Raw genomic sequence first — 24,792 nt, 5'->3', positions numbered from 1 at the left:
GTAACTTAAACACTGGCACAAGTAGATGCTTCTCACTGGTTTCCCACCTCTTTTCCAGTTTGTTTTTACTGCTGTGATATATCCCAAAGGATGCCATCCTCCCTTTTCTCAGAGAAAATAGGAATGTTTTACTTATGGTGAATGTCTGTTACTGAGGGGTAGGAAGGAAAGCAAACATTGATTGGCTGAGTTTGCCTCATCTTTCCAGAGACAGGCACACAAGGCCTTCTAGGTTGTAATTTTTATTTCTGTGCTTATTGAGAATTCATTGTAGGAACCCAGTTGGCACTGAATATATATTTTTTCTCGTTGTTGATATTATTACAGTATCCTAGAGTTCCTGTGCTTGGTGTGGGGGAAGAGGAGGACTCCTGCGAAAGAGTATTATGAGTTATACATATCCCACATATCTCAAATGACAACTTGCATTATCAAGCCTACCCTTTCCATCAGGTGGAAGAGGAGAGCAGCAAATACAGTGGTACCTCGGGTTAAGTACTTAATTCGTTCTGGAGGTCTGTTCTTAACCTGAAACTGTTCTTAACCTGAAGCACCACTTTAGCTAACAGGGCCTCTTGCTGCTGCCGCACCGCCGGAACACAATTTCTGTTCTCATCCGGAAGCAAAGTTCTTAACCCGAGGTACTATTTCTGGGTTAGCGGACTGTAACCTGAAGCGTATGTAACCTGAAGCGTCTGTAACCCGAGGTACCACTGTACAAGCTTTGGCTAGTCATTGTGTGAGGGTGTAGTCCACAATAAACAAATGGTTGAAATTTGGTACATTTTAGCACCACTAAAATAGCATGAATCATTTGGTGAAGGTGCTCCCCCCGCCCTTGTAGGAGGACTGTTCACTGGCAAAAACTCACATAGCTCCTTGAACAACAAGGGAGGTCTTTAGGCCTGCTCTCTCTCTTTGTATGCAGGCTGATTAAAACGTAAAACTTTTAAAATGGAACCTTTCTCACTGCAGGACCCTGGAGACTGACAACTTTGCCTGGGAAGGAGATACAGAGAACTGCATACGCAGTAAATTGATAGGAGGCCAACCAGGACTTCCCAGGGCCCCGCCAAGTGCCGGCAGCTATCAGCTTCATTTTGCCCTGCAGCAGCTCCAACAGCAGAAGCTTCAGTCTCGGCAGCTTTTGGACCAGAGCCGAGCCCGGCACCAGGTAACTTAAGATGAGTGAGTCCGACTTGGAAGATGCATCATTGTTAGATTCGAAACCCATTCTGAATAGATCAGTGTTCAAAATAAAGCTAAATGCTGTAAATAAAGCACCCATACCCAATTTCGTTCAATTGCACAAATTATGCAGGTTTATGTAAATGCATTTTGATTTGCATAGCTACTTCCCTGTTTCTTCCAATCCCTACAAATTGCAAATGGCAAGGGAGAGCTTTAAAGAGGAATGGGCCTGTGCAGAAAGCCACACCATCTGATCACAAGCATTTACAGGAAATGCCGCCTACAAACCTTTTCTTCATCAGCAGAACCCAAAATTTTAAAGAATCACAATCCAGGTTTTTTTGTGATTGTGTTATAATTACAGCCCCACAGACTTCTCTCAGACTTGAACTAATAATTTTAAGTGGATAAGGCACAGCATGGAAGGAAATTAATAATCTCTCCCCGTATTTGCTTATTCTGAAACAGCATTCACTCAGCTGCACATCTTGCACGCGATTACTTAGCCTTGCTTTTATAAGCATATTTTCTAATCCCCTCTCCCATAAACCCATAAGCATTAGGTACACAAATAAGCTGAAGAATAACTTAATGGCACAGTTTCACAACGGATTCTGGAAAGCAAACATATAGAAAAGATCCCTTGTAGTTCAGCAGTCCCCGCTTGGTTGTTAGGACCCACTGTGTACTGTCCCTCCATTTGTACTCCCCTCTGTACTAGCAGAGCAGAAATAGTCGGCACATTAGTAATCTTTTATCCAAAGGGCTCCACGTGGGCAGTGCTCAGCTCAGGGTAGCCCTGTGAGCAAAGCTGTGTCTGTAAGGGGGTTGAAGGGGGCCGTGCTGCCTGGCTGATCCCTCTTCTAATTGCTGACATTGAGATGATGTTGTTCTTGGCTTGGGGCAAAGCCATTACTCAGGAGTTTCTGTTAAAGTGATTCTTTGTTAAACCTCTGCTTGCATCCCCCGCACTCCTCCTCCTCCCCTCCAAGCACAGCCGCTCAGAGTTGTAGTTACAGAAATCTTTGCCATGCCACAGGCTCAACACTGAAGTTTCCATTATTGAAGAAAGGGGGTTGTTCAGCGGCAGAGGCTCTCACAGCACAGACTGTAGGTTAATTTAGTCAAACATAAGATCAGTATAATTTAAATGTCGAAAAGCAACAAAATATAAATGATCTGGCTTTGCCCTTAGTAACCAGCGGGGGTTGCCATAAATCTACATGCTGACATCAGGCTGCAGCAAAAGTCCACATAGCCACTGCCACCATAACCTATTAATTTGTTATATGTACCATTCAAGTTTCACAACTCATTAAGTAATAGTTTAGAACATGAATTGAATAATATAAAGAAGGACGTTGTAATACATGTGTAATAGGTTTCGATGTACAAGACCAGAATTCATTCCCTCTTTGCCCATGGCCTTGTATAGCCCTGGGCAAGTAGCTTTTTCTTTAACCTCAGTTCTTTAAATTCTAAAATTGAAAACTTAATTATTGATGTCCCAGGATGGTTGTGAGAGTAAAACACATCATTTATATAGAAATTGGCAGATAAATGCTCCGTAAGTTATTAATAATGTTCAAGTATTAATTTCCTCTCACAAAATAATAGTGCGCTTGGATTTTAGGTGGGTCACGTTTGATAAATTCATATTTTTCTTTGTTTTTAGGCATGTTCCCTTTCAGTTTTGTAGAGATCCCGATTATTTTCACTACTTCGTATTCCATTGTAACAATAGGGCTGCCATGTTGGCCACTGAAGTGTAGAGATTGTTTGAAGTTGCATTGCCTTGCTTTTGAATTATCTAAATCACTGATGGGGGACCTCAGGCCAGGGGATCAAATGCTTCCCTGCAGCACTCCCTGTTTGGCCCTTGGGACTCTCTCCAGAGCATAGTTCCTCCCCAGTCACACCCCACTTCCCATGCTATACCGCTTATCAGCCCTGTTGGGCTGGAACGTGCCCCTGTGGTTGATAAAAATTATCCATCCTTGATTTAAATTGTTCAGACTGTGAGTCCTACATAAGCTCATTTCTCAAACTGTGTTTTTGATAATGTTGTTTGTATCATGAAAGATTTTTAGGTGAAGCATCCTGCTAAAAGAAAAGGGAAAACCCTATGCACCAAAGCACACACTTTCCTGGCTCAGTTTCTGCTTTTGAATATAAAGCACAACAGCCATTCAATGACTACATGGAATTCTCTCTCTATTTCCCTTCTGATCACGCTCGATGTGCTTTTTCTTACTGCTGTCCTCATTCTTAACTTTCTTCTCATTCTTTAGTTTGTTCCTAGGGTGGTTTACGTTTGCCGTTTTCAGGGTCCTTTAGCCTTTGGTCCACAGTGCCATAACTTATTTTGGAAAGAACTTCAGTCATACACTTAGAAAAATCATGCCAGGAATGTATTTAATGTATTTTTAGTGTAACAGCTGAGAAGAAGGAATGGGGGTTGGCTTTTCTGGCTCATAGCTTGGGAACTCCTGGTTCAATCCTTTCTTCAGTGTGTGTCCCTCCCTCCACTTTCCCCCTTCTTTCTTTTTTCCATTCCCTCTTTATTTCTTCTCATAAATCAGTGACCCTCAAAGAGAAGTTTCCCCCCATTTTGAGTTCTGTATAATGCCTAGGATATAAATCTCAAATGGAAGCAGTATCCATGCAATCTGACATGGAGAGTGTAAGTGAGAATTGTTGATTTGCATTCTTCAGACAGGGCTATTGGAAAACAGCGGGTTATCTGGCAGTGGGAGAGTCTGGGTTATATTGTAAATGCTTGCTTTTGTTGCTGAGTTCTGCAAGAGCCCTTTGCGGAGGAAAGTTCCTCTGTGTTCTGCAGCCAACAGAATTGCTTCTGGTTGTTAGAGCACTTAGGATATTTCTGCATCAGAATGGCTCCTGTTGCAGGGGAACAGCAGTAACTCAGTTTCAGAGCACGTGCTTTTCACTCCAAGTCCGTGTAGACGGTACTGAACTGGATAGAGCAATGTCCACCTTGAGAGAAATGCAATTAAGAAGTGACATGATAGAAGTTTGTAAAATTGTGTGTGGCGTTGAGAAAGTGAATAGATTTTCATAACGCTAGAACTCACTGACATCCAATGAAGCTGAATGCTTGAAGATTCAGGACAGATTAAAAAAAATACTTCTTCGTGCGGCGCATCGTTAAACGATAGAACTTGCTCCCACAGGAGGCAGTGATGGCCACTAGTCTGAATGGCTTTAAAAGAGGATTGGACAAATTCATGGAGAAGAGGGCTGTGCTCTGCCTCCACAGTTGGAGGCGGTAATACTTCTGGACACCACAGGAGGAGAGAGTGCTCTTGTGCTCAAAGCCTGCTTGTGGGTTTCCCACAAACATCTGGTTGACCACTGTTTTGAGAACAGGATGCTGGACTAGATGGGCCATTGGTCTGATCTAGCAGGCTCTTCTTACATAGCTGCTATTGCATCTGTGGCTGTGTTGTTTCAATCAATGCCAGAGTTCTGATGGCATTCAGGGGAAGAGTGAGGTAGTCCTACTAAATGAAAAGAAGAGTGGAAGTACAGTGGTACCTCAGGTTACAGACGCTTCAGGTTACAGACTCCGCTAACCCAGAAATAGTGCTTCAGGTCAAGAACTTTGCTTCAGGATGAGAACAGAAATCGCGTGACGGCAGCGGGAGGCCCCATTAGCTAAAGTGGTGCTTCAGGTTAAGAACAGTTTCAGGTTAAGAACGGACCTCCGGAACGAATTAAGTTCTTAACCTGATGTACCACTGTATGAGTCCTCCTACTGGGCTAGGCATGCAGGGTCTTCAAGGCATTTCTCCGGGGGGGGGGGGGAGGAGCTGCCCTGCCCTCAATACTAACTGGCAGAGCAAAGGCGAATTCCTCAACCTCCTCTAAAAAAAATTGATTAGATCCTTCTGAAGCCTCCACTCGCAAGGACAAAATTGAAGAATCGCAGGAAGAACAGCAGAATTCCACTGCAGAATTAAAGAGTACAAGAAGAGAGAAAGAAGAACACTAAACATTATGTGCAGTCTGTAGGATGCTGGCAAAAGCTGTGACTAGCACACCCTAATCCAGAGAGCAGCCACACAGGAAGGAGAGGTGGGTGCAATGTGCTCCAACCCCACCTTCAAACAGAAATTCTGTTTTTTTGCTGAATAGGTCTGGAGCCTATTCCTAAGGCAGATAGAAGAGACCAGTACCCCCTGAGCCAAGCGGACTTCCTCTATAAAGTCCTCCAATGGCAAAACCCTCTTGGAGGACTTTCCTGCCAAATGCTGCATCAACTGAGAAAAATTGTCTCTATTTTCTAGTGTTTTACAAAAGTGTGCAGTGAAGCCCAAGTAGTCACCTTGCAGATATACAAAACAGGGGAACCCCTCTTGCAGGCAGGCAGAGTGGCAGCCCTCATCAAATAATGCACAGTTGTTTCCCAGGAGTGCGGTGGAGCAGGGGGCTGACCCAAAGCAACATGCAAGGGAACAGGAAGCCATAAGCTCAAATGGAGCACTGGTCAGGGCATATAGTACCCCGTTGAGATTCCAAGTGGGGAATCTATGAATGACCTTGGGAGATGAGCCAGCCACAGTTCTATTGGTTCACCTTCATGTGGCAGCAGGGCTGCAGAGGAGGTGGTAGATCCAGACTCTGAGGAGCATGCAGCAGCTGCTGATGGCACTGTGGTGGTGGTGGAGGCGGGCAGTGCTTTCCAGCAGAGGCTGGATCTGCTGCCCCTGTAGATTCTGCCACCTAAGGTAGTTGCCTCATGTCACCTCATGGGTGGGCTCACGGTTCAAAAGTAAGCTTGTAGATCTATTACATTTTTATTTCGCCCTTCCCCCAAAGTGTTCATGGTAGCAAATGTGGTCCACCCCCTTCTCCTTAGAAGAGAGAATAGGAAAAACAGTCTAAAGTAAAATTAGAGCAGCCCAGAGTGGTTGGGGCAACCCAGTCTGATGAGCAGGGTACAAAAGAATATTATCATCATTATCATCATCATCATCATTTCCAAAGTATGGTACTTAGACAACCAGTGGTCTGTGACATTCATTTAGCGCAGGATATTCCAATTGCTAAACAACAGACAGAAAAATCATTAAGACCTGCAGCAATTGGTTCAGGGCCATGTGTGTGGAGTTTGTGGACAGCTGGCTTAGATTTTTTATTCTTTTCTAGAATTCTCAAGAAATATGGACTCAGCAGTTATAAGGACTAATGCAAAAGGATTACAGATTTGACTGTTTTCTGTCGGGAACACTGGGAAAGCAGAAGGGTTGGGAGAAGGGCAAAGATTCAAAAGAGAGGACAGTGAAAGGCAGGTTACATTAAGATTTGATAGTGGTGGAAAGAATTTTGAACTCCACTCCATTGGTTGGAAGCAGGGAAGATTAATTCAAACGGCAGTATTTTCTATAGCCTGATGTACATAGAACTTACTACTCCAAGCTCAGATATGGTAATTTATAAACAATTGGCATTTACACATTAATACTTGGGAAGATTCCATTTGGCTGTCAGTTTCTATAGTCTCTGCCCATTATGTGTGTATGGATAGTTAGGCCAAGAATATTTTCCAATATATTTCACATGAGAAATAACATAAATCAAAACAATACCAGTTCAACCCTATAACAACTTTAAATATGATACAATCCATGCTGCAGAATATCTGGCTCCCTCTGGATTGTTTTATTCAACAGCTAGTTGATTGTTTTCTTAAATTTTCTGGGCTGGCAAACTACTGTTTGCTGACCATGAAATACTAATTGTGTTAGCAGAAAATCTGGTGTGTGTGTCCCCCTCCACTGAGATTGTTCAAGAGGAGCAGTAAGCAAACTAAATGTATCACTTTAACCTTAGAGCAGGACTCTGATTTGTCAGTTTAAAAAATGTTTGTGTTTGTACTTCATTTGACATTCCTTAGAAGCTACAGAGGGATGCGGGTGGCGCTGTGGGTAAAACCTCAGCACCTAGGACTTGCCGATCGTCAGGTCGGCGGTTCAAATCCCCGCGGCGGGGTGCGCTCCCGTTGCTCGGTCCCAGCACCTGCCAACCTAGCAGTTCGAAAGCACCCCCGGATGCAAGTAGATAAATAGGGACCGCTTGCTAGCGGGAAGGTAAACGGTGTTTCCGTGTGCTGCGCTGGCTCGCCAGATGCAGCTTTGTCACGCTGGCCACGTGACCCGGAAGTGTCTGCGGACAGCGCTGGCTCCCGGCCTATAGAGTGAGATGAGCGCACAACCCTAGAGTCTGTCAAGACTGGCCCGTACGGGCAGGGGTACCTTTACCTTTACCTTTAGAAGCTACAGATCTCTGACCTATTAAATATTGCTTGGGACAACTCATAGAATACCGTATTTTTCCCTCTATAACACGCAGATTTTTTCTCCTAAAAAGGAAGGGGAAATGTCTGTGCGTGTTATAGAGCGAATGTGTGGTCCCTGGAGCTGAAAAATCAGGCAAAAATCAAATCGCGCTTCACGGAGAAGGGAAACCTGAAAAGAGGAAGCGGCTGCTTTCCTGCATTCTGCCTCAGGGTCTTACTGCCCACCCTTCTCTGTTTCGTTGCTGTGTTTGCTGAAACGGAACAAAGAGCAGGGAAAGCCCCTCCCCTCCAGGCAAGCAGAGGGGAAAGCAGAGTGTCTCCTTCTAATTCCTCTCTGTGCTCCGGTGCTGCTGGGGGAGAGGGAGAGAGGGGGGGAGGGAGAGAGAGGGGGGGAGGGAGAGAGAGAGAGAGAGAGAGAGAGAGAGAGAGATGGCTGGCTTGGGTGGGGGAAAACTTTTGCCTTTCTTTCCTCCCTCCCGTTAAATCCCTCTCCTGCATTCTTAGCCAGCTGCTTCTCTGCACACCCCTCTCATGTCCCTTCTTTGTTTTTCCTTCGCTCCCCACTTAAAATGTGGTTACAAAGCATAGATCCACATGGATCCTCAGGATCTTTGCATTGGGTCACCCCAAATTCACCATCAGATCACATAGCATGTCCATGGCTACAGCCTGCACCAAAAAAATCACGCACCCACTGTTGCCTGGGGCTGCAATGGTGCAAAAATGTGGTTACAAAGCATGGATCCACAGGGATTCTCAGGATCTTTGCATTGGGTCACCCCAAATTCACCATCAGATCACATAGCATGTCCATGGCTACAGCCTGCACCAAAAAAATCACGCACCCACTGTTGCCTGGGGCTGCAATGGTGCAAAAACGTGGTTAAAAAGCATGGATCCACAGGAATTCTCAAGATTTTTGCATTGGGTCACCCCAAATTCACCATCAGATCACATGTCTGTGGCCACAGCATGAAGCACAAAAATGATACATCCACTGTTTCATTCAGAATGTTTTTTCCCTTGTTTTCCTCCTCTAAAAACGATGTGCGTGTTATGGTCAGGTGCGTGTTATAGAGCGAAAAATACGGTAATAGAATTTGTAGAGCTGGAAGGCACCATGAGGATCAAGTAGCCCAACACCCTGCAATGCAGGAATCTTTTGCCCAATGTGGGTCTTCAACCCACAACCCTGAGATTAAGAGTTTCGTACTCTACTGTCTCAGCTATCCCAGGCCCTGTTGATGGAGAAACATGGGCAGCAAACTAATAGTTCTGTACGTATCTGGCTGTTTTTATGCCTGAATTGCTCTTGCGTCCTTCCCTCATTGCACCTGATCCATGGCCGATGAAAGCTTCTTTCTCATTTTTCTTCCCCATTTATCTGCGTCAAGATTTCCCCAGCTCTGGCTTCTTTTGCTGTGTGGTCAAACCTCTGACTTCACTTGCTGCTGTCTTGTTTGTAGAGTAGCTTCCCCTGGCTTCCTAACATACACTAAGGGGGCTCACAGTGGGATAGCTTTCTTTGAAGCTGAATCCAGAAGCTCAGGTCATTCTGTATGCTGGCTAGAGTGTAGAACAGCCAGGATTACAGCACACCAGAGAAACAAAAGCCTTTTGGATGTCTGCTGCCCCCAAGAAAAACAGTCCTGACCTTTCTTCAGCCTCTGACAGTCATGCTGTTAGAAGCTGCTTTGTTGACTCTTCCCACTGGGTGATAGCACTCCTCGTCTGCATGCAATTAGAGAAGATGCAAAGGCAGCACGGAGCAATAATCTCGCAAACATCAGGAATCTTAAGGCTCTAAATATTGGAGAAGAGCATAAATTCAATTACTTTTTCATTGCACGGTGAACTATAGAACAAGGTATTGCATCGTAAATTTCAAGTAGAAACGGTCTGGCGGGACACATAACGTCAACTTCTTACCTAGTTATAGAAGGCAGATTAAATCTACGTTTCTTTCTTTCTTTTTTTGCTAGGCTCTGTTTGCTAACTTCCCAACATCCACCATCAGCTCTATGACCCTATCAACTAATTCTGGTGCCCACAGGACATCAAGTGCCATTTCTAGCAGCCAGAAGGTACCGAACCTGAATAAGGTGATGCCATCCCAGAGTGCATCTTCAAACTTGATCCCTAAGCCCCCAGCCAGCCATAGACAAGCAGTTATTAGGAAGGTGGCATCTCAGAGGATTTCCAAGTAAGTTTGTGTTCCTGAAACAGAAGTCGCTATTGAAAGATGTTGATGGAGAAACATGGGCAGTAAATTACTAACTTTTCCTTGGTTGGGGGGGTGGGGGAGGTGTCCTGATTGTCTGATGTAACTGTATTAGATAAATTTTAAGAACTTTTTTTTTCATTTGAGGAAGGGGGGGAAAAGAGTAACCTAAATACATTTCCGAGCACAATTCAAAGTGTTGGTGTTGACCTTTAAAGCCCTAAACGGCCTCGGCCCAGTATACCTGAAGGAGCGTCTCCACCCCCATCATTCTGCCCGGACGCTGAGGTCCAGCGCCGAGGGCCTTCTGGCGGTTCCCTCATTGCAAGAAGCAAAGCTACAGGGAACCAGGCAGAGGGCCTTCTCGGTAGTGGCGCCCGCCCTGTGGAACGCCCTCCCATCAGATGTCAAAGAGATAAACAACTACCTGACATTCAGAAGACATCTTAAGGCAGCCCTGTTCAGGGAAGTTTTTAATGTGTGACATCTTAGTGTATTTTTGGTTTTTGTGGAAGCCACCCAGAGTGGGCGGGGTACAAATAAATAAATTATTATTATTATTATTATTATTATTATTATTATTATTATTATTATTATTAATATTATGATGATGATGAATTGCTATACACCAGTGATGGACAAACTTGGCCCTCCAGCTGTTTTGGGACTACAGTTCCTATCATCACTGACTACTGGTCCTGTTAGCTAGGGATGATGGGAGTTGTTGTCCCAAAACAGCTGGAGGCCAAGTTTGGTCATCACTGCTATACACTATGGCAGCCTTTTTCAACCTTGGGTCCCCAGGTGTTGTTGGCCTACAACTCCCATCATCCCTAACCCACTGGTCCTACTAGCTAGGGATGATGGGAGTTGTAGTCCAACAACATCTGGGCACCTAAAGTTGAGAAAGGCTTTGCTATGGCATACAGCCAGGGTGGGGAATCTATTTCACCCCAAGGGCTTGATTCACACTTGACCAACCTTTTGGGAATCACAACATCACAAAACAAACATACACAAAATAAATTTGCATGCACCAAAAATACAGAGAGACAGTGCACAAACACAGCAGGCATGCAGGGACACAGGGCCATGTACACACACACATACACACACATACACACACACACACACACACACACACACACACACACACACACACACACAACATTTCCAGCCCTCCTCTCCAGGGGTGGAGGTGGCTAGCAAGATCCCTCTGCCTGCTCTTTAGACCAGGGGTCAGCAAACTTTTTTAGGAGGGGGCTGGTTCACTGCCCCTCAGACCTTGCAGCGGGCCGAACTGCGCATGCGCACACACATGTGCACACATGTACACGGTGGGGGGGGCTTCTCTCTCCCCCTGCTTTCCTACCTCCTTTGCCTGCGGTTGGGAGCCGTTGGTGGTGGGCCAGCTTTCCCAGGCGCCAGGCACGGGGCCAGCAGGTGCACCAAGCTCCAGCCGAAGCCCCGTGATGCGCCCGTGAAGATGCCCACAGTGCGGCCATGGATGGATGGTGGGATGGTGGCGAGTCTGGGCTGCACCTCAGCGCATGGGCAGCGAGGCTTTGGATTGAATCATAGAATCATAGAGTTGGAATAGACCACAAGGGCCATCGAGTCCAACCCACTGCCAAGCAGGAAACACCATCATAGCACTCCTGACATATGGATTGGCTGGCAGCAATCAAAGCAAACTCCCTTCCTCCACAGGGCGGGGAGCAGCCAGGAGGAGGGAGGAGGCGCCGCCACGGTGTGTGTGAGGGAGGGAGGGGGGAAAAGGGTGCCCCCCCAAAAATTGCAAAAAAATGGTTCAGCCTGAACGATCATGCCAATCCAAGCGGCGATTCCAAGACCGTCCACGGGCCGGATCCAGAGGGCAATTGGGTCTGATCCGGCCCACGGATCTGGCCTTAGTTTGCTGACCCCTGCTTTAGACAGTATCACTAAAGAACAGACAGGGATTCTCCCCCCCCCCCCCCCTTCCAGCCTTACGACTATGTACCACAGTACTAAGTCTGGAGGTAGAGTAAAACTCAGCCTTGCTTCCTAGGCCCACTCCAACATTGGAGTGGGAATAGGCGGAAATTCTGTTTTTTAATATTAAAGAGCAGTCAGACCACTTATCTGCAATTTTAGCTCTATGGTGCTTAGTGCTAAAATTGGAAATAAGAGATCTGCCTGCCTGCTCTTTATTTCCAATCTCCATATGATTAGTAGGTGTGCAGGACACACTGGGACAGACATGGCAGGCTGTCAAAAGTTCCCCACTTCTAGCATTCATCCTGCTAGGACCTCATTGCACACTTCACTTTCTGTACATTGTTTCTTTGTCATGGATTTCTAATACATTAATTTTGAGCCAACAAAACTTTGCATTTCTGTATTGTGATGTATGCTTGTTCTGATCTTTATCTGTGTTTGAAAAAAAGTGTAATTTAGCCATTATCCAGTATCATTCTTACTTGTATTTAATGCTACAAAGAAAGCTTTAAAAACAAATTATCTTAAATACGTATAGAAGTGTATTCTTATCTCCCTGTACTGGTGATATGTTTTCTTTCCTGCAGTGTGATAGACTGCTTTTGTAACTTCTGTAGACTCCTAACAAAAACCTTAACTGTTGATGTTTTAAATGTGAGAACAATTTCATATTGTATTATCCTCAGTTTTTAGTTTCAGTATAGTTTCTGGAGAGGTATTGAAATCGTTGTTGCTTGTAAACTTCTCATCTTTCTATTTTTATGGAGGTCATTAAGTTGGAGTCTGACTTATCTTTCCTTGACCATTTTGTTATTTTGTGCTCCATCATGCTGCTTCTTGCTTGTCTCTTTCCTAGACTAAACAATCTCATTAATTCATTATTCTCAGTCTCTCATTATACAGAAGCCTCTCCAAGCTCCTCGTAAATTATATTATCTATCTTTGGAGATATTGAGTTGCATTATAAATCTTTATTGTTGTAAATTGTGATGTTGCTTCGCTTCCCCCAGTCTATAGGACTAGGCAGCCTTCACATCAGGTGAAATATGCGTAGCTGCAGTGATGGATGCATCAGTGTGCAGCATCCTATGAAGTAATAATGACCCATAGGGATGGAAGGACCATCCTGTTAAAGGGCTTCTTTAATCCTTAGAATGGTGCCTCCTCTGGAGCACATAAACACAGCCAGAAGGAGGAGCCACCAACGTTTCCTGACCAGCAATGCCTCACATGTCTATCAGCCAGGCCAAAATCTGTATTAAGAGCCTAACTCCTTAGTATAACCATTCTCCAGTGGTTTTTAAATTGTATGAATTGCCCTAAAATGCACAGTTGTATACACTTTGTATATCAGCATTTTTTGAACTTCAACTGCATTGCAAAAAGTGGCACAACACACCATCTGCTTAATAACTACATTCTGGTCTTCTGAGACTGAGAGTTTTGAATTTGTTTGATCTGATGGTGGACCAAAGAAAATCCTTCTCCATCCTTGCTGCCTGTTATGGTTGTTTGGAACCTTCTAGCACTTAAGCATACTAATATTTGGTAACCTGGTGTATCTAAGCCTCCACCCCAACCCCACAATGTAAGTGTGTGTCTGCATGGCTTCTATTGTAACAAGGTGTCTATGTAGCACAGATGTTGTTTGAAAAATACAAGAGACTAGGGGGGAATTCCCAACAATGAACAGGTATGGCCACTGCCTCTTCTGTTTCATAGAAGTGTGTAAGATGGAGAACTGTGTTCACTGCCAAACATTACAAATGATTCCTACGTGCCAACATACTGTGAGTGCGAACAAGAGCCCAAAATTCCTTCCCTGACTGTCCAACTCTGAGATTAGTGCACTGCACAGAGCAGTGTCGTTGTTCCTTTCTTTCTGGTTACAGGTTTTTAGATTATTGTTCCATTAGAAGGATTGCCCCTTCAATTTTTATACATTAACTTTCTTTTCACCTACCATGATCCTCTGAGATAAGATGGGCTACTAATTGATATATTTTTGAGACTAATCCTCCAGACACGTTTTAAAATGGGATCCAGGTGTTAATTAAATTGGTCAGTTCAACTAGTACAGATAGCCATACCTGTTTCGATAGCCCTGTGCTGATAATAGCTTTTGTTTGACTCTCCCCGTCCTGGGGGTGATGCATGTTAGTTCAGGTGACAAGCCTTTTCAGTGAGTTTGTCTGCCGAGCAGCAAGATGTGTGTTTGAAGATGCCGGTGTGCTGGACTCACATATTGGCAGGGAGAATGTTTATCCTTGTGAGATGGAATTGCAGCTCCTTGGACAGACTTGACTTGACTGCGTTCTTGTGGTTTCTGCTCTGTGACAGGCATAAGTGTGGGAAAACCGGAAAAAGCTCAGCATCGAAAATGCATAGAAGGGTGAAAAAAGTAAAAGATTCCTTCACAATTTCAGAGTGTAGTCCAATTACTGAAGGCTGCAAGGAGCCATTCCGGAAATACTTTCTGAGTTGCTGTTCAGACTCTAGCATAAGTCTCCAAGTCTATTCTTGCAATTTGTGGGATCACATACTGACTTTTCTCAGTTACACGGAAATGAGAGCTCCCAATATATTCCGGAACAACTGGGGGAGTGACCACATCCAAACCTCTTTCACTGATCTGTGTGTCTTTTTGTATTGTCCAGTTTGTCTTTCTTACAGACTCAAGAAGGGGGGAAACCCAGCCCATGTTCTATATGCAAGAGAGATTCCCTTTTACTAAAAAAAAAAATTAAAATGAAAACTACTTCTTAGGTGCTTCAAGTCTTATGCTTTCCATTGTTCTTCAGCCGTTTAATACAGACCATTTGTTCTTTGTTGGTATTTCCAGCCTTTTGAACTCCACTGTCAAGAATTCCATTACATCTCATGAGAGAAAATGCTAAGAGATTTTATGTTTGGTCAAACCCCCCCCCCCAAAAAAACCCCCATCCTTAACAGGAAGGGATTAAGTTCTAAACAAACTGAAACTTCAAGCTTTTAATCTACGTTTGTAGTATTTTTCCTCTGGTGTGGGGGAAGAATATGCTAAACTTCTGTGCAAGTTCCAGTGCTAGGTACTGAGCTAAGCAAGAGAACATGCAGTTCAGAACAAGCTGTCTCAGGAGGTTGTGGAGCATGTGTCTCCATGAAGATTCTCAAGGAAAGGTTGAACCAAGATATTGGCCTACACGACTCCTTTGATCTGTTCATGTTATACCATTCTGTATTCTGGAGGACGAACTTACCTTTGTTGTGTTCTAGTCTTGGTAATTGCAACGCTCCTCTATGCACATTTACTTGCAAAGAATTCTTTGTGTTTAATGGAGGCCTACTCCCATGTAAAGGGATGCGGGTGGCGCTGTGGGTTAAACCACAGAGCCTAGGACTTGCCGCTCAGAAGGTTGGTGGTTCGAATCCCCGCGAAAGATGAATATTTCTAATTCAACAATATTTGAATAGCATGAGAACCTCCTAGTTAGGACTCTTCCCCATTCCATCAACCCATGCATATTTTTCCCACTGAGGAAGGTAATAAGAACTAGACAAAGAAGGCTCATCTCTTGCTATATATATTTTGCATCACCTCCTAATTTGTAAGAGTGAATTGCTTTTTTAAAAAAAATAGGAAACTCCCTAACATTATAAAGACATGCAACTTATGAATTAAAACTTTGGGGACTTTGGTGGATTGTTATAAATGTTTATTTATTGAAATATAACTCTATCATTATGTTGAGAAAAATACAAATTTACAGATAGTCCTGTGACACTAATATTCAAACTCACTGGTTTTGTATTCATCTTCAGGCTTCTAGGGTAGGGAGTTGATGCAACTCAGAGCTCATTCCTTGTCAGGGTGGTGCCCCTCTCTAGATCAGTAGGCAGGCTCAATGTATGAGCAACCATCTCACCAAGAGAGAGGCTCTTATCATCTTGATGTGCCCCAGGCGCTGAACAGCTGTTAGAAACCATGGGTGCTTTTTTGGACCTCTGGTATTTGATAAACATCTGTCTAGGCTCCTTGATGAACTTGGGGGGCAAATCTCTAGGAAACAGTTGCTGGAATCTAGACATCAATTCTTGATGAGATCCAGGTGCTTGCAAATTACTGAAGTGGCAAGTCTCTCATGTAATTTAGGTTACAGATAGGTAGCCGTGTTGGTCTGCCATAGTCAAAACAAAAAAATTCCTTCCAGTAGCACCTTAAAGACCAACTAAGTTAGTTCTTGGTATGAGCTTTCGTGTGCATGCACACTTCTGTATCTGAAGTATCTGAAGAAGTGTGCATGCACACGAAAGCTCATACCAAGAACTAACTTAGTTGGTCTTTAAGGTGCTACTGGAAGGAAATTTTTTGTTTTGATGTAATTTAGGGTGAAACTGGTGTCATTAAACAATTTCGGAGCTGGTTAGCTAAGTGGTCGCCCGGTAAGTGTGCTTCTCAGATGGGGTACTGCTGAGAGTTCTGCATGCCCTAGAGGTGCACTTCATTTTTACTAGAAACCAAGCTTTTAGTGTTGCTTCTCCAACCCCCTGGAATCAGCTGCCATTGGAATAGGACTTGGGCGTGAACTTTGATTTAGACAAATGAGAAAGTGAGCGACGTGTGGAAGGAGATAAAGCAAAGTGAAACAGCAAAAGGCTCACCATGGGTAGGAAGAGGTGTACTAAAGTGAGAGAGGAAAAAAAATCTGGAAATTAAGGGAAATGCAGCTGTCAGGAAATAAAGGAGGAGGCAGTGACCTATGATCAAGTGGAAGATCAGCAACTCCATTGGAAAGTATATGTTTATCTGCCAGCAGAACATCTAAAAGCATGTGGAATCGGAGGATATTAAATTAGTCCAAGCTCAGAGGTCAGAAATAGAGAAATACATCTGAGTCATCGGTGCAAAGATTGTAATTTTAAATATAGCAACTTATTAGGCTGAAAAGGAGGTAGAGGGTAGGGCTCAGAGATAGGAGTAGAAGGCAGTTCTTAATGCAGCAGTGTTATTCATAATGCTGCAGTGAGAAAAAATGTCATGCTTTTCACCCGACAAAATGCCTTGGGGCTACTTCAGATTTTAATTTTCGGATGGAAAATGACCCAGCCTATGTCTAAGTTATGTCTGAATATGAATTTGATAATGGAACTTGTAGATCTTTTGAGCTGGGTCTGTAACTTCTTGTAGGGCTGGTTTTTTTTTAAAAAAGTAAAATACATAATCTGCTACATTACATATGCATATATCAAGTTCTCATTACATCTGCAAAATAGCAAAGATACGGTCCAGTATCTTACAGTTTTCATACATTGAAAGTAATTTGACCCATCCATTCTGTCCCCACGCTGAATCTGTTTTATAACTGTATATATATTTTCATTTCTGCCACTTGTCAGACTGAAAGTATTTTTTTTTTAAGGCTGGAATATTTTATTCTCTGTGTCTACTGCATGCAGGTTTTTTGGTTTTTGTTTGCTTCCATGAATTAATTAATAAGGAAGAAAAGCACTGTGCAACCCACCCAAATGGAAGCTGCTTGCTTCACTTACTCTGTCTCTGTGTACTTCTATCTCTGCACCATTGTGTGTTAAGTTTATAGAGGTATTGTCAGCCAAATGATGGGTGCTGCTTGAGCAGGGAATGGTCTTCAAGTTCTGAGGAAGACCCATGTTTTCAGCTTCTAACTAGGAAAATGGAAAAAATCCTAACAGAGGCATTGCATGTGGCACCTTGCTGTCAGTCTTCTCGACATGTACTTGAGCTGTAATGAAAATGTGCTCCTTTCTGAATTCAATAACTGAATTGGTACATACAGCATTAATTGAAAATCTTTAAGTAGCCGGGTTACCCTTCACATTGCCTCATTTTTTCATGATTTGTTTGTTATGATATTCACTGAACACAAGTCCTGGAAAAATGAAACATTCCTGGAACCGAAGCACTACTTCATGGAAGAACATCTGAATTGTACATAGGAAATTGATGATGGATTCTGCATGAATTATTTGAGAACTGAATCAGTTTTGAGTAGCCCAACCATCTCTGAATCTAGACTCCTCCGGATGTTTTGGACTCCATCTCCCATCGTCCTTGACCATGGATCATGGTCGCTGGCGCTGGAAGTTGGGGTGCCCATTTATATAACTATAACCGTGTTTTACTATGTTTTTGTCATTTTAGTATACCAATTTTAAAAGATTAAGTAGCTTAGAAATGCTTTTTTAATGACTTAATTTAAAATAGACTGCATAGGTCTAGATGGGACAAAATTGTCTGATGTGGCATGAGGTTGATTTGTATGTTCCTGACAACTACACGTTGATTATGCGAAGAAATAAACCTTTTGGTTCATCTGTTAACGAATACTAGAATGGCTTTACCCTTTAGAGATGTATTTTCCATCTCATACATGGGTTTGTGCTATCCTCTGATTCAGTGTTTTGTCTAGCAGGGCAACCTCCACAGAAGGGCATCTGAATGGATTCCAGAATAGCCTTAACAGTGCTAAATCCTGTGAGCCACTCACAAACTCCAAAGGTGAGAGAACTAAGGCATTGCAGCCAACCTTTTTTTGGTTTTCCATTTGCATTTTACCTTGTCTGCCCTGATCATGGAATTATAGAGTTGGAAGGGATCCAAAGGGTCATTTTGTCATCCCCCTGCAATACAGGAATCAGTTTTCAGCCCATGACCTCAGTTAACATGAAGTGTCATAAAATAGGGTTGCCATATTTCAAACAGTGAAAATCTGGACAGTTGTTGAGCTTTTTAGGCCAAAAATATATATTCAATTTTTTAGCTACTTTTTATGGCAGTCTTTAAGAAAATAGGGCCTATCCACTCCATGCTGCAGAAAAGGAGTAGTCCTCGCTTGTGCCAGGCATACGTCATGTTGGGCGGAACTTTTTCTGAATTTTTAACTGAGGAATGAAGAAAGCACTCAATAACATTTCCACTTTTAACTAAAATGGGAGGAGTGTTTTCTTGTCCTGAATCCATATTAGTGCTAGAGCTACATTTCCCACCCCTGAAAAGCTCAAATACCAAAATGGAGCATCTCCAAGCCAACTTACTTTTTTCTGTCATGCTGGTGAGTACGTTGAAATCCCCTTCACTATATGGAGTACACACTCAGCTTCTCATGGTGTTGCAGTTTGATTTCGCACCAGGTCATTGTCGTCTTTTCTGGAATTGGTGGGCGATAAGCCAAGTGGAGGGACGTGGGTGGCGCTGTGGGTTAAACCACTGAGCCTAGGGCTTGCCAATCAGAAGGTTGGCGGTTCGAATCCCCGCAACGGGGTGAGCTCCCATTGTTCAGTCCCTGCTCCTGCCAACCTAGCAGTTCGAAAGCACGTCCAAGTGCAAGTAAATCAATAGGTACCACTCCGGCGGGAAGGTAAACGGCGTTTCCGTGCTCTGCTCTGGTTCGCCAGAAGTGGCTTAGTCATGCTGGCCACATGACCCGGAAGCTATATGCCGGCTCCCTCGGCCAATAAAGCGAGATGAGCGCCGCAACCCCAGAGTCAGCCATGACTGGACCTAATGGTCAGGGGTCCCTTTACCTTTACCTTTTAAGCCAAGTGGAAAAGAGGTTTTAGTACAAAGAAGCAGAGGAACCTGCCCCACGCTAAGCCGTTTTTCCCCCATTTTCCAGGTCTTTTGGAAGCTTCCCCCCACATTATTTTCGCCAGAACTAGACCTTTGTCCAGCCGATCCAGAGCCACTGATTCACTTGTAGGGCAGAGAAAGAAAAGGCCAGTGGAGGGAGGACCAGCTTAAGGTAACAGAAGACTCATCTGCGCCTCCTTTCCTTCCATAATTGAGTAGAGTAAAAGGGGCATATCCCCCCGAGAACATGTGAGGGTGGGACTTTTTGTGAAAGGGAAAAGACTAGACACAATAAAGACCTGTAGCAAGTCTGTTCATAGTAATATGTCACTTGCCAGCATATTCTAAGAAATAAATAATGGATTCTATATGCTCTCGCTGTTTGAGCTAAGCAGCTGGACCCTCATATTTTTGCCACTCATGTACATGAACGCTTATGATTTTTGCAAGTTTTTGCCCTTGTGTTACAGTCACATATTCAGCCATAACCCAGAATTTGCCAGTACCTTGAATTCTACAATTGTGCCTATAATATCTTTATTGATTAAGGCAGGGCTTTCAGCAATGTTCAGTTACCTTCACTAGTTTCTTCTCTGCTTTGCTTTCTTTTAAATCCATTTTCTGTGCACTTGCAGTACTCTGTTGAGTGCAGCCCCCTTCAAATGAATGGAAATTTTAATTGTAGCACTTGTTTTGCTTTCCAAGTCTTTCCCCAAAGTACTATTGGGTGGCAAAAACTCATCTCCCTGGGCTGCGCTTGGGACAATAAGTTCCCCTATGCAGGGTGGGCAGCCTCATAAAGAAGCTCCCTAGAAGGCAATGGAGAGAATCGTCTCTATGTGAGCAGGGACTGCTTTCTAAGGCGTCACCTGAGAAGTTGTCTCCAAATCGGATTTTAATCTGAGTATGAGAAAAATATGGAGTGCTTTTGATTCTTGTATCTCTTTTTAGGCAAATGTTACTGAGCCCCTGAAGTTCATTTTCAGGGTGGAGCCTAGTGAATTTTGGCAGCATCTATAATCCTGACTATATCCAGGTTTTCCATCATCTATATTGTAGGTTTAGGTTCCCAGGGCTTCTATAAAGTCAGAAGAGTTCTGTACATCGCCACTCTTAAGTATGCATTTTTTGTGTTGAAAACTCTGGCCCCCGAGAGCCTTGGCTCTTAGTTTCAGAAAGCTCCTCATTGTCAGCTATATCTTTAAATCCTTCAGCAGGAGCAGCTGGAAACAGGAATCCCTCCAATTTCTGTGCAGTGATGCATTCCTTCCTGCACAATAGTAATCCCTTTTAATTCCGTTCCTCATTTTCACCTTCCTGCCTCTCTTGCTTACCATAACTGACAGCATAAGTTGTCTTGAGTTTGAAACCTCCCTTCCAATGACATTTCAGGTGGGAGGCTGCAGAACTGGCTCTGTAACAAATTTTTGTGCATCAACTTTTCTTTCCAGTTGTGGGGAAAATAACTGGAGGATGAGTTTCAGTGGAATAATAGCATGAAGGTGAAAAGGTTAAGAAGCCCCTCTGCCCTTTGCCAGTTTTCCACTTCAGATTGCAACCTCAGCAACTTCATAATGCAGAGAGCGAGCACACAAATACCCCAGTGAAAAATGAACTATGGAACTGTATGTAACGTGTAATTCCATCCTTAGGTTTCCTTAGTAAGCAGTTACAGTTCTAAAATCAACCATCTTTCGCAATTGCAACTCTTTATTCAATGATCATATTTGCAGTTGAAGTTGATTGAATCCCAGCAAAGTTGAAAGCTGCTTTCTCAAGAGAGCATCTGGAGAATAATGTCAAACACTGTAGCCACCTTCCCCACTAAATCTGAGGGATGGTGCTTGCTTCTAATGAGTAACGAATAGATACTTTTAATCCTCAGCTGATGAGAATGACCTGCCCCTCGTACTTTGGGTCAGCCACTTTGTCTTTGTTTTACAAGAGGAAGAAGATGTTTCCTGTTATCTGCTGGTTTTATGCTACAAAGAGTCCAAATAATCCAAGTCTACAGAGTATTTCTCTGCTGTAGAAAACACTTTTGGAACTCTGGAATGAGAGAAAAAGTAGTGTGTCAAACCAGCTCCCTGAGTCAAGAGCAGAGTAGGATGAGTGATTTGAGATGGAATAATCTTGGACTATACCATTTCAGCCTGCAGATAAGGTTCATTGTTTTTAATGATTCCCTCCATTTTTTCAACAAAACATAACACATGATAAGCTGGCACATTTGAGAGAGAAGCTTTGCATATCTCTCTTGATGATGTGTTTGCTTATGGCATGGGTGACAATTCATCTTGATCTTGTATATGTGATATTGAGCAAGGGAATTCCAGACCCACTCCTTCCTTGTACTTTCCCCTGAACCCTCCGAAAAGCTTTTGCTCTTAAAAATTACTTACTATTTGATTGGGGCTATTTGCCTCTCCTCCAACAACCTCCAAGCCTTCACAGAGGGTTCTCAGATGAGACTTTTGAAGGGGTGCAAGAGACGATAACATGGCGAAGAGGGCCAAGAATCCCCTTGCCCAAGAATCCCCTAGCATTGGATAAAAATCATTGCCATTTATGTTTAATAAATTGTATGATTTCCCCTTTCTTCAATTTTTTTTTTATGCATGCCCTTCTTAAATCTTAGCTCATCTGTAAGCTCCTTAAGCAGCCACAGCGGTTTCTTTAGAGGCCTCCCACTTTTCTTTCTTGTTAGACTTGTCTGCATTTGGGCCTTCAATATTTCACCTTTAAGAAATTCCCATCCATCTTGGATTCCCTTCTCTAAGGTATTTCTGACCTTAGGATCACACCCAGTGGTTTCTTAAGCTGTTTGAAATCAGCCTTCTTAATCAAGCTCAGATAGTGGTTCTGTTATGCACAAAACATTTTTCATGCATGGCAATATTCCCAAAAGGTCACTCCTGTGATCAAAATATCAATGTAGGGCAAACCAACAAAAAGTTACATCTTTGGCTACTCATGAATCAGGCATAGAGCATCTGGAAATGATTAAGTATCTGTGTGTATTAAGATGCATTTTAAGGTGTGTGGATATGGGGGAGTGTGTGTTCGGAGCTTGCAAAGCAAACTTGCAATGTGTGAAGTGGCCTTGGGATGTCCAGAACTGAGTAGGACGGGGGAAAGGCAAAGACTCATTCATTAGCTCAAACAGTTATTGCAACATAGCAGGGTTTAGCGCCAGCAAAAAAGAAAGAGAAAGTGAAAAAAATAGATTATTTCCATAGCAGACTTTAGTCACAGATATACATGTTTTTGCATACTAGTATTAAATACTATATACATGTTTTTTGCATACTAGTATTAAAGCAATGTGGGGTTGAAATAAAAGTTTTATCTTAACTCTTAACTCTAATGCTCTAATGTTACAAGGCCAATAATTTTTCTGTGAGTGCTGGCATTTGTAGTATTTCTTAAGTTAAAGTATAAATGCTTGCCATACACAGAGGTGGAGTTAATAGCATGGGAATTCACTTAACTTGGTACTGTACCAAAAGTTTCTGTTCAGTGACCCAGCTTTTAATTTTTAATAGCTAATATGCTTGTTCTGTTGGATCAGGCATTGCTCACAAAGACTTCAATTCTGGCCCAGATATCATTCCAAATTCCATGGGTTTGTGTGATGCTTGACACTTAAGGAGACAGATTCGTCTTTGTAAAATGCTGCTAATATTCTTAGTGCTACTCAAGGTAGGTTACACAGAGCAATCAAGTGATTTTAGTAAAACTTGCTACATGTGTAGCGCAAGTTATGAGAGACCATAGCTCAGTGGCATAGAGCATCTCCTTTGCATGCGGAAGGTTGCAGCTTCAGTCTCTCAGGAAATAGCAGGTACCTGTTTCCCTAGAGCAAGCTTGCACTTACTGTGAGAAGGCAGTCGTGTGATCCCTGATCCCTGACAATCATATAGACTATTCTAGAATAGCGGAGTATATTCTTCAGTCTGCACAGCAGGGATCAGAACCACCACAGCAGCATTTCCTCTGCCTGCAGCTAACACTATCTGGAATTATCCTGTCTGGTTTCGTAACTTGTGTCAAGGAAGACTCCTGTACCCTGTGGCTCATGCACATATCTCTGGAACCATTAACCAGCTTTCCTTTGTCTCCCTTTCAGCTCCCGGTTTCACTTACTTTCTGAAGTGAAGGATTAATCCTCAATAACGGGTGGACAAACAATCCAATGCGTCAGCATGCAAGGAGGAGATGAAGCAGGAATGAGTGCTCATCATTCCACACTCCTGGCAACACCCAGATTGACAGCAAGACCTGGTCGCACACTCCAGAATTTTCCCCACTGAAAGGAGAGCAGAGCAGCTGAGTGTTTCTGGAAGAGCTGTTGGAGCCCTGACTTGAGGCTTTCTAGTTCCGCTGAGCTTTTGCTGCTTAAGCCTCAGGCCTTCCTTTGCATTCTATATCACATCTTCCATCAACTAGTCAAGCTTATGACTCACGTCAGACAGAAGCTCTTAATGGTGTCTGTATTATGTATCCTGAGGCCCAGGTTTCTCCATCCACTCAGTCATTTTGACTCACTTTGAGAACAATCAAGGTTCTCTATCAGGTACTGGGCAGCTTTCACCACCAGTGGCACGAGAAGCTGAAATGCTGACTTGACTATAGACACTTCTGCTGGCTGCTATCTTGAATTTTGACAGAAAGCCATAGAAATGCTCAGTCTGAATAAAGTCATTCATTTTGTTTGTTTAGCTTAAAATTTACATTTATTATGCTGGGTAAAAGTCCTTCCAATTAGTTGACATTTAATTTTACTCCAGTGGGAGGCTTTATTATTATTCATGCATTACGTTGATTTTCCCTTGCATTTCTTTACATTTCTTATGTTTCCGTGCTGAAGTTGTGTTTCCAGAGCCCAGACTGATCCCACTAATAGGGTTCTGTCACTTCAGATCAGCTGCGTGAGCATGGAAACTGTACATTATTTATCATTTCCACACCATTCAGCATTCTAAGTGTTTTACATTTGTCCTGTGAGGTAAGCTGGCCTTGGAGAGAGTCTTGCAAACCAAACAAACATCTTACTCAGTCACAGAACAGGAGTTTGTCCCTGTTCATTTCTGCTCAAACTGGCCACTCTGTTCATTACACTGCCCTTACTACTTGCAAGCTTAACAGCAAAATCCTATGCCTGTCTTCTCAGGGTCACTCACTGTGTTCAGCGGGGCTTACTCTCAGGGAAGTTTACATAGGCTCACAGAGTAGTTTTGACACTGTTCAGTATTGAGGTTTCTTTCTAATTGTGATATTGTCTTTTTTTCTCCTGATGTTGAGATAATCACAGTTTGCAGTCCCCACCCAGCATAACAGTCCACACTGTGTAGGAATCTTGCCATCCCAGGGAACTGCTTCCTTCATGCTAGAGCTACATTGTACCTGGACAGATAGTAGGGAAACACGTACATGGGCTGACTCTTAGTGAATATTTTAGTACTGTCATGAATGTCTGGGGAGAAAAGA

General features: G+C 43.3%; 1 protein-coding gene across 8 annotated transcripts in view; it reads left to right on the top strand.

Annotated features, from left to right (window-relative positions):
• TTLL5 (tubulin tyrosine ligase like 5) overlaps window positions 1–24,023 on the top strand; it is a 109,946-nt gene extending 85,923 nt beyond the window's left edge. For 5 of the 8 annotated variants that reach the window (XM_077925437.1, XM_077925436.1, XM_028719269.2 and 2 more), the window contains 5 exons: window positions 976–1,174; window positions 9,496–9,716; window positions 18,146–18,231; window positions 19,349–19,474; window positions 23,432–24,023. In XM_077925437.1, the coding sequence (XP_077781563.1) occupies window positions 976–1,174; window positions 9,496–9,716; window positions 18,146–18,231; window positions 19,349–19,473 (631 nt within the window). In that variant the 3' untranslated portion in view covers window position 19,474; window positions 23,432–24,023. Of the gene's footprint in view, window positions 1–975; window positions 1,175–9,495; window positions 9,717–18,145; window positions 18,232–19,348; window positions 19,475–23,431 lie in introns of those variants that run through there. The other 3 variants (XM_077925428.1, XM_077925429.1, XM_077925443.1) reach the window with 3 other exon arrangements.
• The last annotated feature ends 769 nt before the right edge of the window (window positions 24,024–24,792 follow it).

This window comes from Podarcis muralis, chromosome 1, assembly GCF_964188315.1.
Source record: "Podarcis muralis chromosome 1, rPodMur119.hap1.1, whole genome shotgun sequence".
Taxonomy (NCBI): Eukaryota; Metazoa; Chordata; class Lepidosauria; order Squamata; family Lacertidae; genus Podarcis; species Podarcis muralis.
The sequence above is the reverse complement of the archived record's forward strand: the minus strand, read 5'-3'. Positions and strand labels throughout refer to the sequence as shown.